We start from the raw sequence: 16,273 nt of genomic DNA, 5'->3' as shown, positions 1-16,273 counted from the left end.
ATAAACAGTGTGGGGCTTCAAACCCTCCCTCTCCCTCCACCGGCCGCCTGCTTCACTGCTGTCCTCCATGTTTTTTTTAAATCTGTTCCTGGCTCCTGTGGCACAGGTTTTTTTTCAATCAACTTTATTTGTTTTTCATTTACAAAACAGTTCAGCGCGGGTCAGAATGACGTCAAAGTCACATTAAATGTGACCTGGCTGTTCAGGTTAAAAAATCTGATACGTATCTGATTCAGTAGCACATTTAAAAGTGGCCTAATTCTGATTGGAAAATGTCAGATTTAATGTGACTTATTTGTGCTTTGTCGTCTCTCAGGTCTCTGCTGATCGTGGTGGTGCCTGCTGCTGTGGTCCTGCATGATGCTTCCTGCGGCTATTATTACTATTACTCATGTATACTATCACTAGTCTTATAAATTGTAAAATTCACAGACATAAAAACACCATCAGTGGTATGTCTCGCTGTATCTCCGCTGTTATTACCACTACTCATCATTGATCATATTTACCACCATAATTATAATCATTGTCATATTCTATCACCTTAGCTATGCTTGTTTCTATTATTTTACTATATTAAACTGTCATAACATATAAGTCATATTCACATTACTACAGATATTATTATAGTTACTGTTACTTTTGTGGTTGGTTGCATCTCTGGGACTGTCTCTCTGTCTGTCTGTGTGTCTATAAACTGTGTGCATCTATGATCATAAGCTCAATATCCGACTCTGTGATTCACTCTTTGATCATATTGACTGTAAAACTCTGAAAGTCATGGACACCATTGCACCTGAAGTGGTGGAAACCGGTGGGAACCTAACATATGGCTGTGCCGTGTATGACTAAGTGTGGTAAATCATAGCCAAATGATTACACAGATAGTCAGTGGTAGTGTCTTTTAATGTGAAGCAGCATCAGCAAATGGTTAACATATGCAGTTTCTTAATACAAGGTGTATTAAGATACTACTTATTCTAACCAAACATGTCCTATTGCTGCTGCTGCTTCACATTAAAAGACCTCAACTGACGGGCAGGATCCTCCCATTGGTTCTGCCTCATTAAGAGAATTGGCAGATCTGGCAATATATTTTCTTGTTTTGCATTGTCGGTCATCAACGATAGTTTTCAGTGTATGTCTTGGTGAGTCTTTTACCTGCTGTCATTTGACAGTCCCCCAGGCTGACAGTGATGTCATCGATGGCTGCCAGGCCACATTCCCAGAAGTTCTTACATATGCTGACAAACACTACCTGGGGAACAGAGGAAAGGACTGAAAGCTGCTATCTAACCATTTATCAACGTATCATCCATCCTCCACATAGATCAGCCATCTAATGCTTCATACCTTGGAAAGCATGGGCTTCATGTAGGTGATCTCCACCTCAGTCCATACAGCCCTGGAAGTGTCAGCCAGGCTCCACACCTTCTCCTGGGCGACATTGTTCTCGTCATAAATATATAGAACCAGAGCATTGCCTATTTTCCTAAATCCATGAAGCAGGTAGTAGAACCTCAGGCAGTATTTGTGGTTCCCAGGTAAAAAGGGACCATGAAGCCGACCCACATAGCCGGGCCTCGAAGTGAAACGAGTGTTTGCCATGAGGAAACAGCCTACGAAAGATCAGACAAAGAACATAATTACGAACAAAGTTTAACCACAATGTGTTTAACTATTTTCACCAAATTCACTGTTTTGTCACATATAGTATAGCGAATGGATGGAGACATTTTTAGTCTGCAACCAGTGTTTATCGATGTGTAAAGATTATAAGTTGATGAGGCATTTTAAGACAAATCATGCTAACTTCAACAGCTTTTTTCCACTGTACTGTAAAAAATACGCAAATTTTTGTCAGTCCAGGTCTGATGAATAAACTAATGTTTCATATGTAATTGTCAGCTTGGTAAAGTAACTAGTTACTGAAGTAATCAGATAAATGTAGTGCAGTAAAAAGAAGAATATTTCCACTGATTTGTAGTGGAGCAGAAGTATAAAGTAGCATGTAAATAAAATACTCAAGTAAAGGAGAAGAACCTCACACTTTACTTTAGTCCAATAATTGAGTGAAAACCTCTGGTTCACGGGATTGTTTTTGACAAGCTTGTTGCACTTGGAGTTGGCCTATTGCTACTATTTACATTTATAAAATAAAGACAATATATGCACCCCTATGACGCTGCATTGTTTTTACAATATCCATTAATGTGATGCTCATATTTTTCCGGCCCCTCATCCCCAGGTTCTATGTTCCCCAGGTTCTATGTTCCCTGGGTTCTATGTTCCCCGGGTCCTATGTACCCCGCTTTGTATGTGACCGGGGAATATTGGATATTTAAGAAAAGGGTCCTATGTTCCCTGCTTTTCACAGAAAGGGTCCTATGTTTCCCAGTCTATTATTTTTTACACTATCAGTGCCAAATTCCCTGGCAAATAGGCCTATGTAGACCCTAACACTACCCCAATAACCCTATCCGTAACTTCTAACCCTAACAAAATGCTGAATGAAATCAGCGAAGGCGCAGGCTAATGCGACTGGGGAACATAGGGATGACCCTCTACCAAATACCCCATAAAAATTACAAAGTCCAGCCTGCTTTGTATTTAATGGTGTATATTTAAATGTTCTCATTTTTGAAACACAGTACAGAAAGAACCTCTTACTGGAGGCTCACAAGGTTATAGGGGGCTAAGGTTACAGCTTGTTAAGGTCCTGCCTAACAATCATCTGCTTTTATGTTACAGAGTGATCCCACACTGGAGCCGCTGAGGTGTGTGTTCAGCACAAACAATGCAATCCCAGGTCCATGGTAAACCGAATATCAAACACAGCAGGGATGTATATATAACTGTGTACCTTAATAAAGTTTACTGTATCGTTGCTATTTTTTTATTTTTTTGGCGCAGATGTGAAGCAAAATAAATCAGAATCAGAACTACTTTAACAATCCCAGAGGGAAATTATTTTTGCTACGAAACTCACTTATACATTAATACGAACAACAAATATGATACAGCCGAAAACATATATTATATAAAACTTTTAGGAAATATATACAAGATAAAAAATACCAGACTAATGTGCAATAGAACAGATTTAAACCACAGAGAGGAGATGACAGACTCTCCTAGGGATGCATTGCAAAGTTTAATGAACACATGCAGGAAAGATTTCCTGTGGCGCTCTGTGGTGCATCTGGTTGCGAGGAGTCTTCTGCTGAAGGTGCTCCTCTGCTGGGTCAGTGTGTCGTAGAGAGGGTGGGAGACATTGTCCAGGATAGACCGGAGTCTGGACAGCATCCTCCTCTCTGCCACGGTCGTCAGGGTGTCCAGCTCCTCCCCCATGACATCACAGGCCCTCCTGACCAGTTTGTTCAGTGTGTTGGTGTCTGCGACCTTCAGACCACTGCCCCAGCATGTGACAGCCAAGAAGATCGCACTGGCCACCACATACTCATAAAACATCCTCAGCATCGTCCGGCAGATGTAAAAGGACCTCAGCCTCCTCAGGAAGAAGAGTCCACTTTCGCCCATTTTGTAGACAGCCTCTGTGTTTCTAGTCCAGTTCAACTTATTATTGAAGTACACCCCCAGGTACTTATACTCCTCTACAGTGTCCACGGGGACCCCCTGGATGGAGACAGGGGTCACCGGTGTTCTCACCTTCCTCAGATCCACTACGAGCTCCTTTGTTTAGTCAAGTTGAGCTCCAGATGATTCAGCTCACTCAAAGTATTGCAGAGTCATCAGAAAACTTCTGAAGGATGCAGGACTCAATGCAATAGTTGAAGTCTGAGGTGAAGAGGGTGAAGGGAAAGGGAGAGAGGACAGTCCCCTGTGGGGCTCCAGTGTTGCAGACACACAGTTCTGTAGGCGTACATACTGTAGTCTGCCCATCAGGTAATCCACAATCCAGGACACAATGGGGGCCTCCACCTACATGGCACCCATCTTCTAACCCAGTAGAGCCAGACGGATGGTGTTGAATGCACTGGAGAAGTCAAAGAACATGACTCTCACAGTGCTCGCAGGCTTGTCCAGATGACTGTAGTCTCTGTTCAGCAGGTAGGTGATGCAGTCCTCAACTCCCAGGCAAGGCTGGTAGGCGAACTGTAGTGGATCAGTGAAGGGCCTGACAATAGGCCTTAGCTGCTCAAAGACGAGTCTCTTCATAGTCTTCATGATGTGGAACGTCAGGGCCACCGGTCTATAGTCCTGAGGGCCACTGGGACGTGGTGTCTTTGGCACAGGCACGAGGCAGGACGTCTTCCACAGCACAGGGACTCTCTGGAGGTGCAGGCTCAGGCTGAAGACTTGACTGTAGAGGTGTCCATTGGGGGAGGGCTGAGGTCGTCAGGTTGTGGAGGACATGATGTAGAGCGGGGGGGAGGGGTAGAATAGGCAGGTGAAACACATGAGACTGCACTCAAGGTACTCTAGCTGGCTCCGCATTAGCGCTGTCAGTTTATCCATTTTGTTGTACCGAGACCGTACATTACCCATAACAACAGAGGGGAGACACAGCTTACATCTTCTCCTCTCCATAAGCCCGTCCTGTTTTGACCCTCCTCTATTGCCCCAACGTTGTTTCCCACCTCTGCGTCCACTGTGTGTTTTTATCCAGAGTTCAGGTGCAATATCAGCTGTTCTCCGGAGTAAACAAAGGAAGCGTGTCCCGGGGGAAACGGCATTGATAACAACAACACGAAGGGAACAGGAGAAATAGCAAAAATAACCTCATTGTAGAGGGCAGAACCTTACATAAGTTAGGGGGAAGAAACAGAATGAACAAAAGGAGAATAGAAGTTAAGAAAGTTGAAAAAAAGCGAACTCAAAGACCGGAGCAGCAACAGGCAGTGTGCATGCGCAAAACATAGATATATAAATATATATATATATACATATACATATATACGTATACATACATAGATATGTACATATATATGGACTCTAGATTGTGACAAAGTTTGGATTGTTCATCATGCATGTGTTGTGAAGCGTGACCCACCTGCTCCTGTGGTATGGTCTCCTATCCTGTAGGCATTAGGCTTGACTGAAACTCTGCTCCACACCTTACTCTCTGATGTCTCTTGATAGTACAGACACAGGCCATCCTCAAAGTCACAGTTGGCTATTGAAGGGTCAACTGTCGGCTCTGGAACACAAACACATCCAATATGAACCTGTCTTGATAACAGTTAGAGTGTCTGTTATAACACCATGGAAAAAGACCAAATTACATTGTACAGTACTTTCATAATAGTGGCTTTGCTTGAGAACAGCACTGAATACAGTATACAATACCTACCAAAAGAACTCATTTTCATTCATATTTGCTTACATGCTGTTGTAGAGTTTTACAGACTGATCCGACATGAGGAGAATCTCCTGAACAGCTTTAAACCGGCTCATTCACAGTGTTTTGCAGCTGACTGGAGTTTTATCTGTGTGTAATGAACCTTGTTTTGTTGCAGTTGTTAATGTGAAAACATTCAATCACATGGGGGCAGCAGTAGCTCAGTCAGTGGGGACTCTTAGGAACCGGAGGGTGGCCGGTTCAAGTTCAGCATGAGCCACGTGGACAGGTAGCTTGAGAGGTGCCAGTTCACTTACTGGGCTCTGCTGAGGTGCCATTAAGCAAGGCATGGAACCTAACGTAACCTGACTACTCTGACATCTCTCCAACTGCATGTCTCTGGGTCCTATGTGTGCATTTTTTTTGCCATTACATTGAATTGCCTGCCTGAGGGAATATTAACATTCACAATGTTTTTAGATATATGCATTACATTGCATTGCATATATGCATTAACGCTATGGTTTTTATTACATGAACTATCTGAATTTGATTGTTTTATCTATTTATTTTGAGCACTTTTAGTATAGCACTTAATTTATCGCCTTTTTAACCTTTTATGATGGCAGTGTATATGTGATTTTTATATCACACTGGCAATCAATTCATTATGCACATTATAAGATCCTTTTTAATATTTTTAATATATGTATATTTTTAATATTCTAAATGTTAGTAAAGTAGAATTATATAATTTATGTATTATTTATTACGTACGATTATACAAAATGAAAGGTCATGATAACGCACAGCAGGATTTTTATTTTCACCCAGGGGAGATGGGAGGAACTAACTACTATTAAATGAATACACTCCTGCTGAACACCCTGTCCAGTGTCTCCTTTAATCTCTCTTTAGAATGCTGTCAAAATGCTGAAAAATGTTTTACCACACTTGTCCCCCTTGAGCCCATGCCCCTTGTGGCGCCCATCCAGGGCGCTACGTTTTAACCCAACTCCCTAAACAGTTAACCCTGACTCTGGTGCCTGACCCTAACCCCCCACTGTCTCATTCTCTGTTATAGCTTCTTATTTTTTTCCTCTCAACTTTTCTCCCCCCTGTTCCTTTCTCCCCTGCTTTTTTTGCCCTTTTCGCTCTTCTCCGTCCTTCATTTTCCTTCATTACACTTCTCTTCATTAACCCCTTTGGGATGACTCCCGCAAGGAAACTAGATTTCTAGCAGCTTTCATACCTTATTACAAAATAATAAGGTATGAAACAAAAATACATTATAAGAAGAACAATAAACAACTCTTAGCTAAATAAACAAGCAAAGTAAAAGCTGATTTTGTAGAGATAAGAATACAAATAAAATAAAATTCACGGAAAATGAAATCAACAAGTTACGTGTAGAGAACTGTATAGTGGATGAATATAGATAAATATAGATCAAATATATAGGACTGTATATAGCGTTGTGTTTTATACAGTTGATGATATTACTGACATTTGCGGAATTTAGCGGTTAAATTCAATTATTATTATTATTATCATTAAGTTGTTACACGAAAAAGAAAAAGAGTGTCCAGGTATGTATGAGTAGTGGGTGGAGTCGTTGAAAAGCTTTGAGACTCAACTTTCTAACTCTAATATTAATAGCAAACTTGTTAGTATACTCCTCCACTTGTGGCCACAAGTAAAATTTTATACTTTGAGTCAGAATATTTACCAGCCAGCCTTACTGAACCAGGATTGAGATACAGAACAGTCTGTGATTGTCTAACCCCCTAGAATCACCTGTGTCAGTGTGGCAGAATTCAGGAGAAAATGAGATGTCATCTATGGCCACATATCCACCTCGGGCACTGTTGAAAGCCACCTCGAACACCACCTGGTAACATACACAGACATAAACAGCAACCACTAACAAATGGGTCACAAGCAATGTATGACTTAGACCCTAAGGCGCACATTGCTCTTGACCTGTTTACCCGTCTCAGTCTTAGACCTATCCATTAAGACATGTTGTGAAAGTATGACATATATAGACGATAGATAACAGCTGTAGAAGCCAGACAGTGACATCAGTTTAGGGTATATTGAGGAACATGGGTTAGTCAGCGGAGTTCTGCTTGATGGAAAAGATCTGTAAACTCTTGGCTGGACTGAACAGAGGAACTGACCCAGTTAGTAAAGTTACGCAAGGTTCTTTCCACAGCGACAGCAGCAGGCTGTGGGAGGTGTTCTGGCTGAATGCATAAGGAAACCGTGGAGTCATAGAGAAGAATACACATTAAGATGTGCAGAGGAAAGCCAGAGGAGAGTTTATGTGAGTGTGTCCACTCAGCTACACATAACGAAAGAATGAGACAGTGAAGTATTGTGTTATTTTCTTCTTTCATGATACTAGGAAAATTGTGATCTTTCTGTAGAGTAAGGAGAAAAAGAAAGAAAGGTTCACAGCAACATCTGCCTGTACAGCAGTGAACAGCTGAAAAATGCACTGGAGTAATAACAGAAACGTTTTTGAAACAGGTTGATTAGAAAGAAATGTAGGTAGCAGAAATCATCTCTCACCAACCCACTAAGCAAAAACATACCTCTAAAAGCTGAGAATAAAAACTAGCTCATTCACAGTTGCAGTTTAAAGCTGCTGATATGAAAGAGTGTTGCCAGCAAAAGGGTAAACCTATAGCTATGGTCGAATAATGAATTAATTTGATATATATATTTTATTCATATTGAAATTGCAATTTGACAAAGTGAAAATCTTTTCTTTTTTTAAAGATTTTTTTGGGCAGTTTTTCAAGCCTTTATTATGTAGGACAGACAGGAAATGGGGTGAGAGAGAGAGGGGGAGACATGCTGTAAAGGGCCACAGGTCGGAGTCGAACCCCCGGCCGCTGCCTCGAGAACTTTCGGCCTCTTTATATTGGGCGACTGCTCTAACCAATCAGCCCCAAATATCTTTCTTTAAAGGGTCTTAAGCGTGAGGGGTGAAAGTATTAGCTAATAACAGAAAAAATCATAGATTTCTAAGTTATAATAGCTGCCAACATAACTTGCCCGGGGTTAAGGTGCTAACCACAACTGCTAACCCTCACCACCTCATCCAGGATAAAAAAATTGATCCTAAAACTGCATTTCAAAGACCCATATTAGCCGGAATTTACAGGCACATTTGAAGAATAATCCGGTCTTTAAGACTGACAAAACACCCTTTCAAAATACTATTTACCGTCGAACCCTCCGTCGAACAAAACAAACAACAGTGGACAAACCTGTAAACATTTCACAGTCGCTTCTTTCTGTCTTTCTTCTTTCCGTTTTCATCCATGCTAAAGTGGTAAAATGAAATTCCATTGTTATTTTTTACTCAAATCTATTAAAACAACAGGGAGCACAGCACTGCAGCGCTGTAGAAATACGAGGCTTAGACTGGCTTGTTCCAAGGATGAACAATTAGTTGCATGTGTGATAATACCACAATATAATAAAATGCAATTTTAACTGTGCCATTACATGGGTCACGTGATACGCAAGCGAGTGAAGCATTGGGTTTCAACAACAAGCATCAGTTACACTGCACTTAACCTAACCAATGACCTCAAGCAGAACAGTCGGAAACTGATACAGCGGAGACTTTAGTCTTGCAGAGGAACAGCACGTCGGTTGTATGGATCTACTCTGGTTTTCAAAAGGATGGTGCGCAGTGTTGGGCGGGGCTGTTATGGAGGGCTATTATGCAGAACATGCTGTGCTACCATTGCTACTTCGCGGGACAACACTACAAACCTGTATCAGGCAAGACAAATCCCCCCAGACAAGGATCATTGACGGAAATGTTTGAAAGTGTCATACCATATGAAGGCAATTCAAAACAGACAGGGGCGGGTGTGTGAGTATGTATATGTTTGAGAGAGAGAGAGAGAGAGAGAGAGGGGAACGTGTGTGTGTGTGTGTGGATCAGTAAGATTGGCCTAAATTTGGTTTGTTTGGAAGTTTAAGCTTCCATTTAATCCTGGTTTAAGCTTTGATATTCTGCTATGTGGATATTAATGTAAGTCTGTTCTAGTATCATTACAATTCTTTGATTGCATGCATAGAAAATAAACTGTACATTTTTAAGTTCTGTATAAACTTATATACATATAAACTGACGTGGGGCAAGTCGCAAGGGTGAGATTTTACCGTATCAGCCAAACGAGCATTGGAGTAGTGACGTTAGGAGAGCCAGCCACTAAATGAGTCACATTTAACAACTTATGCTTCATCCACACACCACTGTGTAGTGTGTGTCACCATGCAAGTGACAACTTGCTTGCTTGCTTGTTTTTCGTGACTGGTGATTTTGGGGCATGGCGGAATTCGCAAGGTAACTAACCAACCAGCTGTTGGGTGCTGGCTTGCTGGTTCTGTCATGTTTTTATGCTGCATTGGCTACAGAAAATGACCTGAACTCACTGGAGGGAGCCCGAGCCTGGAGCACTGCAGTGGGACACTATGGGAGACGGTCTAGCACTGCCCAACGATCCCTCCTCCTCACTCACTACTACTCTGGAGAATGTCTCACGAACTGCATCAGCTCTCCTCCCAGCAGGTGGCGACACTTTATGGCCCCAATGCCGTGTGTTCACCATGACAACTAACAACAATCTCCATTTTGTTTAGCCAAATTACCAAGCAACTCAATTAACCTGACATGAACTTACAGATAAAAGGCACAATTTCAGGTGCCGGGTCCATATTCCACCAGAAGGATCCAAAAGAAAAAAGCGTTAGCGAGTGGCTAACAGAATTACAGCTACCGCTGTCTAAAAATGCGTCTAGATCAGGTCAGATTTACATGCGTTGCTTCTGCTTGTTTGGTAGACTAGAGGAGGAGTTCGCCGTTGGCGTCACACATAAACTTGCCTCAAAACCAACGCTGATTGGACGTTCGCTTAGCAAGCAAATTTTCTCCGTCAAACATTACCAGACTGATCTGTGAGTAAAATACAATGGAGCTTGCAAAGTCAAGATGGTCTCACAAGGCGACGGCTCAATGCCCTTTCAGTCCAATTTCAATTTCTTTGGTTGCCATTCATACCCCTCCCTCTCTCCTGTTTCCCCTCTGTCAAATAAAGGTGTAAATGCCACATAAAGAAGATGGACAATGGATCTTGTGTCCTGCAGATAAGCATTAGGGTTGAGTTCATTGTATGGTGGCAGGCAAAGCCAGGAACCTTGGCGTGCTGACCCCCAGCATCGCTGACTGGTTCTAGCGATGTGAAACTTCTCTCAGGTGGGGAGAGAACCAGAGCTAGATGGAGCGATCACCAGCGAGCGGTGAATGGGATCAGATGGCGTGGGAGGCCACCTGACAGACCAGGTAAACCCAAATGTGTAGTGAGGGTGAACTGGGAACATTTGGCTGTTGCCCCATGTCCACAAGTTCTTTAACTGCAACTGCAATCCGGAGGACGTTGGAGACATGGTAAGGCATGTTGAAAAAGCTTCCATTGCGGGAGCGGCTGCTAGTTGTGGTCAGAAGGTCATTGGTCCCTTTCATAAGCAACCTAAGAACCTGCTGGTGGACCCTGGAGGGGAAGGATTTAGTCAAGCTAAAGAAGTAGGCATTTTGGGCTATGTTGGCCCAGGGATTTCCAGAAGCAGCAGATAAATACCGGGAGGTCAGGAGGGTTGTGGCTTTGGTGTTCAAAAACCTGGGTGTGGGAGGGGTTCTGTGAGGCTTTGGAGAAGGACTTTCAGTTGGCCTCAAGAAGAGAAGCATTTTTTCATGGTGGAAAAACACTCTAGCAGAGTGTAGTGTCTGACCAACTTGCAGCACAAAAACCCTCAAACAGTACAGGTTTCATCCAACAGTACTGCATTACTTCTATAGTTATTGAATCAAAAAGTTGTCATGCTGAATCCATACAAGAGAAAAGCAGGATTCAAAACCATGTGAGGGTGGTGTAATTGGTTGAATGCTTCTTTAGATGTGGAATCATTAGCAATTCTTTATAGTGGAGTCTTTCATCTTCAGCAGTCAGATAAACTCCTCCACCGTCGAAAGGCCAACACAGACAGGCTGAGGATGAGTTTTTCTCCATAGCCCTGAAGGATAATGTATGGAGGCTGCCAAGGGTCAGGACAACGATCCCGGCTGAAGACAGCAAAATCAGTATTCTTGTCCGCCCCTCTCACGCTACCCACGTCCTTCAAACCCACTGGCTTCTACTGTTACAGTTTCTGTTATAAATGTGAGGTGTCTAAGCCCAAGGTGAGATCACCCTGATGACATTATCAGGGTTATTTTCAGATTCTACAAAGCTCCTCCAGAGCCACATAATCCATTAAACTGTAAATACATTGATTCAACTATTTCACAATAGACATTTTGACCTGTAAATTAAAAAAAATGCATAATGCAGTTTGTTTCTTGTCTAATTGTCAGCTTGCTCTTGTTTCTTGATACAGTGATGTCCCAGTGTTCCAGACCTATCCAGATATTATTATATTATATATAAATATTATTATAGTATCACAACCGACAGAGAAGATCTAATAAGCTAAGCGGTTCGAGTCCCTGTCCCTCCTGGGCACCAAACTCCCAACTGCTCAGGGTGCTGGTCACTGGCAGCCCCCTCGCTCTAACATCTCTACATTAATTGCATGTACTTTGGGCCAGTGTGTGTGTAACATGAATAATAATAATAGAGTGAAAAAATTTAATGTCCCCGTTGCGGGACTAATAAAGGAATTCTTCTTCTTGCAGACCCCATGCAGCCATTTTCCATAGCTGACCACACCTTTTTAAATTGACGTGTTTTCATTAATTTCCAGTCATCATAGGTAGCTGACCTACTCATTATACTTGGGAACTCTAGCTCCAGTACTGACCTCCATTGGGTGTGGGGCCTTGATATCAACGCTGACAAGAGTCCAGCCAGCAGTGGCATACACCTCTGGCCTCCAGATCTCCTCATAGTGGCCCAGCTGGTCTCTGGTGAAAACTGAAAAGATGTTCCCCCTCTCCTGGTCCCTGTGGTAGTAGAAGGTCAGACAGCCAGCTATGGGCACCGTGGTCATGGGTGAGGTGAGCTTGGCTACTTCCTGGAAGTGCTTGGCGTATACAGAGTCCACGTACATGTAGTGACCTGGAGCAATGGAGGATATAGATGAGCTGGTTTTACAACTAGCCAAGAAATAAAAAAAAGCATTGGATTGTTACGTTTACTCATGTTTAGTGATTTATACACACCTCCATAAGTGTTTGGAGATTAAACAGATAGTTTCATTACAGACAGCAATGAGCTTTGACTGTGTTGTTACTTCTAAACGTATAAAGCAGAGATGGAGTTCCAAACCTGCAGGCCTTTGTCCTAACCAAACAACAGAGCAGTTCATTTCATCGGCCAGTACACCTTCCTGATTATAGTTTCTGCCTCCAGAACCATCAATCCATGTAAACTGAGTGTCAAACTACAGAGCCTTCATATGCAGCTGGGGCCTGGTTGCTTCAGACTATGAGCTGTTAAAAAAAGGAATATTATATTTATTACCTAGATTGCGTTATGATTTGGAATCTCAATGGGGATTTTTCCTGATTCAAGTTTATTAAAATGCAGAACAAGATGGTTTACAGAGGAATGAAGTTAGAAAGGTAAGAACAGTAATACAATGCAGTGACACTTTGTTTGATAGAAAATTAAAATGAGGCATTGTCAAGGTCTACACAAATCAGATATTACAGGATAACTTGAAATAAGACACTTTTTTCTTGACCTAAATTTTGTCCATGGTGCAAAGCTGTCAAATGACCATTGGTTAGCGCCACCTTTTCATGTTTGTAAGATTTGATTGTCAGCACAACTGAAGAACCTCAAATTGCTGTATAATGCTACAGTTTTATTCACATGAATATTACCTAATAGTAAAAACAAATAACTTAAAGTCCGAACCTACTTAACACTGTAGCAATATTAGGGCATCGAATCAGAAAATCCTAATGTGTCAACACAGAGCCATACTTCGACAGAAATAAATATTTGACATGAAGTTAAAAGTCCTATGCAATTTGCTAAAACAAAGCGTCATGGAGATGGATGACTATATGATCGTACAGTCTGTTCTGTATCTGTATAAAGACCCTGTTCCTAACAACCACACTTCTAAATGGACTCTTTAGGTTGATGATGAAATATATTTTCTAGTGAATCAAAATTCAAGCCATGAAGGTGCATTGTTATGATGCAGCCATGAGCCTAAATTATGATGTTGCCTCACATCATGAGCAAAATGGACAGTATGGCTGCCAGGTCTGTCAGAAGCAGCAGTCTGCCCTCAGGACTATCCAGCATACTGCACAATAATAAGCAGTTGTGAGCTGCAGACATAAACTAGCTAACCACACTAGTGACAAAAGAAAGCTGTATATTTAGCCATATTTTGGCAGAAATATGTGTTTGGAGAGGTTAGAACATATTGTGGACTGTGCTGCAGTGGTGGTTTTCACATTTCTACGGGGAATAATTTTTGCAGTAAAATTGGACTTCTCTTGGAATCCATTTGAAGTTATGAATGTAGGATATTAATTTTACTATATGCATGTTGCTTGGTGCAATAACCCTTTACATGCAGAGTTCTGGAGAAGCATTTACATGAATATACGAAGAATACTGAATACACTGTTGGAGGTGGAGTCCTGTTCATTCCTATAAAAGTTGCTCAGTGGTGCATGAAGCCAAAAACTGCAGCGTCTGTAAATACCTGGATGATCGGCACTTCATCCTCGCTGTTGTGCTCATAGAGCAGGCGCAGTAGAGACTACTACCAGCTGAGCCAGCTCCTTCCGGTTTAGTGCTCCGGGTAACTTGCTAAGATATTTAATCATGTGGCCCTAGACTTTCAACATTTTATCGAAACCAATGGATCAAATTTTGACTGTGACATGAGTCATTTCATGGGGGTTGTGATGCAGGAAAAAAAATTGTCTGAATCTGAAATCACTGAATTACAGATGTCTCTTTCTTCATGTGGGTCAATAGGGAAAGGTGTTTTTGGGCCAGAGGCAATCATCCATCCATCACCTTCAACCGCTTGTCCCTATCGGGGTCGCGGGGGAATGGAGCCGATCCCAGCTGACATTGGGCGTGAGGCAGGGTACACCCTGGACAGGACGCCAGTCTATCACAGGGCACATAGAGACAGAGACAGACAACCATTCACACTCACATTCACACCTACGGACAATTTAGAGTCATCAATGAACCTAACACCTGCATGTCTTAAGACTGTGGGAGGAAGCTGGAGAACCCGGAGAAAACCAATGCAGACACAGGGAGAACATGCAAACTCCACACAGAATGGCCCCAGCCAGGATTCAAACCAGGAACCCTCTTGCTGTGAGGTGACAGTGCTAACCACCACCCCACCGCCTCGCCCCAGAGGGCATCATGTGATTTGTAATTCCATTGTTGCCACTATGTCAAATTGGCTTCTAAACCCTGGTGCACTTCCTGTGGGCCTGTGTGTGTGTGTGTGTGTGTGTGTGTGTGTGTGTGTGTGTGTGTGTGTGTGTGTGTGTGTGTGTGTGTGTGTGTGTGTGTGTGTGTGTGTGTGTCTGTGTGTGTGTGTGTGTGTGTGTGTGTGTGTGTGTGTGTGTGTGTGTGTGTGTGTGTGTGCATATACCTCTCTGGTTATTGTTGGTGTGGTTTACAAGCAGGTTAGACTCCGTTGCCACACTCCCCCCAACGTACCAGTTGACGTTTGGGTTCCAGCTGTTACTGTAGCCACACAGGTGATGCTCCTCAAAATTGCACTCTGGAATAGCAAAGATGACCATTATTCCTTACTCAGTCTTACACTTTTGTATGAATGAATGCAGTTTCATATCTGTATCTAGACTGTACAGCAAAGGAGAAACATGTCACTTGATAAAACACACTGACCTATACAGTAACCAGAGACTATGTGAATTTCAAAGATGGCCACGCTGTTCCCTGGGCCACGTTCAGGTCGACCTTCCAGCAAAACCTGTGGAAGAAAATGGAGACTTAATTGTCTTTCAAGTTCCTCTCTATCACAGAGAGAGTTAAAACAATGTTGACTGATCATGTGACCCACTAATGAAAGCCCTTGTTGTCTAGTATTCACATCTGTGTGTCTGTGGAGACATTCCCTCTCTAGATGGAAATAATCCTCCATGTTAGTGACTCTGCTGACAGCTGTTGGTCTGTCGGCCCAGGTCAGTAATGCTGCGTTCACTTGTAATCGGAAATCAGGAACCTCGACTTCTGAGTCAGGCTTGTAGTAAGGACAGAAGTATAATATGAACGTGTGTGTGTGTGTGTGTGTGTGTGTGTGTGTGTGTGTGTGTGTGTGTGTGTGTGTGTGTGTGTGTGTGTGTGTGTGTGTGTGTGTGTGTGTGTGTGTGTGTGTGTGTGTGTGTGTGTGTTGTAATGGATTTAAGAGGGAAACATATAGGGACTGAAGTAAGTGGAAGTAGAGAGGTGAATGTGTTTCAATAAAGTTTACAAAAGATTGGTTAAAACAGTATGAACAGCACAAATCACATGGAATCGGATCTTTTCACTTAAGATTTGGGCCACTGCCATACAGTATGTTGTCCTAAATCATACAGGTTGGATTTTTTGTAATGCCACCTCAGTCTGAAAAGTCATCAGAATTCATATTACTTTTACGTCACTCACTCACCGGCCCCCACTGCCAGCCAAAACAACACAACAGGTGTGTTTCGACTATGGTTGAACACCGAAACGGAACAGGTCTAACTCATAAAAACTAATTTGCATGAGTCACTCGAGCGGCCGTTTGTTTACCCTGTGGGAGAGCCGGTCCAAAAAACGGCCGCTCAAACTCCTGAGAGAAGCCTGATTGCTGATTGGATGTAGCTCTTAGCTGGATGTGACGTGTTTTAGTACAGATGCCACAATACCTTTACCTATGATGGTCGAGATGCTCAGG

General features: G+C 42.5%; 1 protein-coding gene across 1 annotated transcript in view; it reads right to left on the bottom strand.

Moving 5' to 3' along the window:
- Positions 1–16,273, bottom strand: part of mamdc2a (MAM domain containing 2a) — a 58,574-nt gene that overhangs the window by 9,412 nt on the left and 32,889 nt on the right. Inside the window, exons 4-10 of the mRNA XM_083913096.1 lie at positions 15,238–15,322; positions 14,978–15,109; positions 12,188–12,444; positions 7,100–7,193; positions 5,015–5,161; positions 1,354–1,619; positions 1,162–1,258 (exon numbers count right to left, since the gene is read on the bottom strand). Coding sequence (XP_083769222.1) covers positions 1,162–1,258; positions 1,354–1,619; positions 5,015–5,161; positions 7,100–7,193; positions 12,188–12,444; positions 14,978–15,109; positions 15,238–15,322 — 1,078 coding nt within the window. The remainder of the gene's footprint in view (positions 1–1,161; positions 1,259–1,353; positions 1,620–5,014; positions 5,162–7,099; positions 7,194–12,187; positions 12,445–14,977; positions 15,110–15,237; positions 15,323–16,273) is intronic.

This window comes from Echiichthys vipera (genome assembly GCF_963691815.1).
Source record: "Echiichthys vipera genome assembly, chromosome: 4".
NCBI lineage: Eukaryota > Metazoa > Chordata > Actinopteri > Perciformes > Trachinidae > Echiichthys > Echiichthys vipera.
Note: the sequence above shows the minus strand (reverse complement) of the source record. Positions and strands in the feature narration are given on the sequence as shown.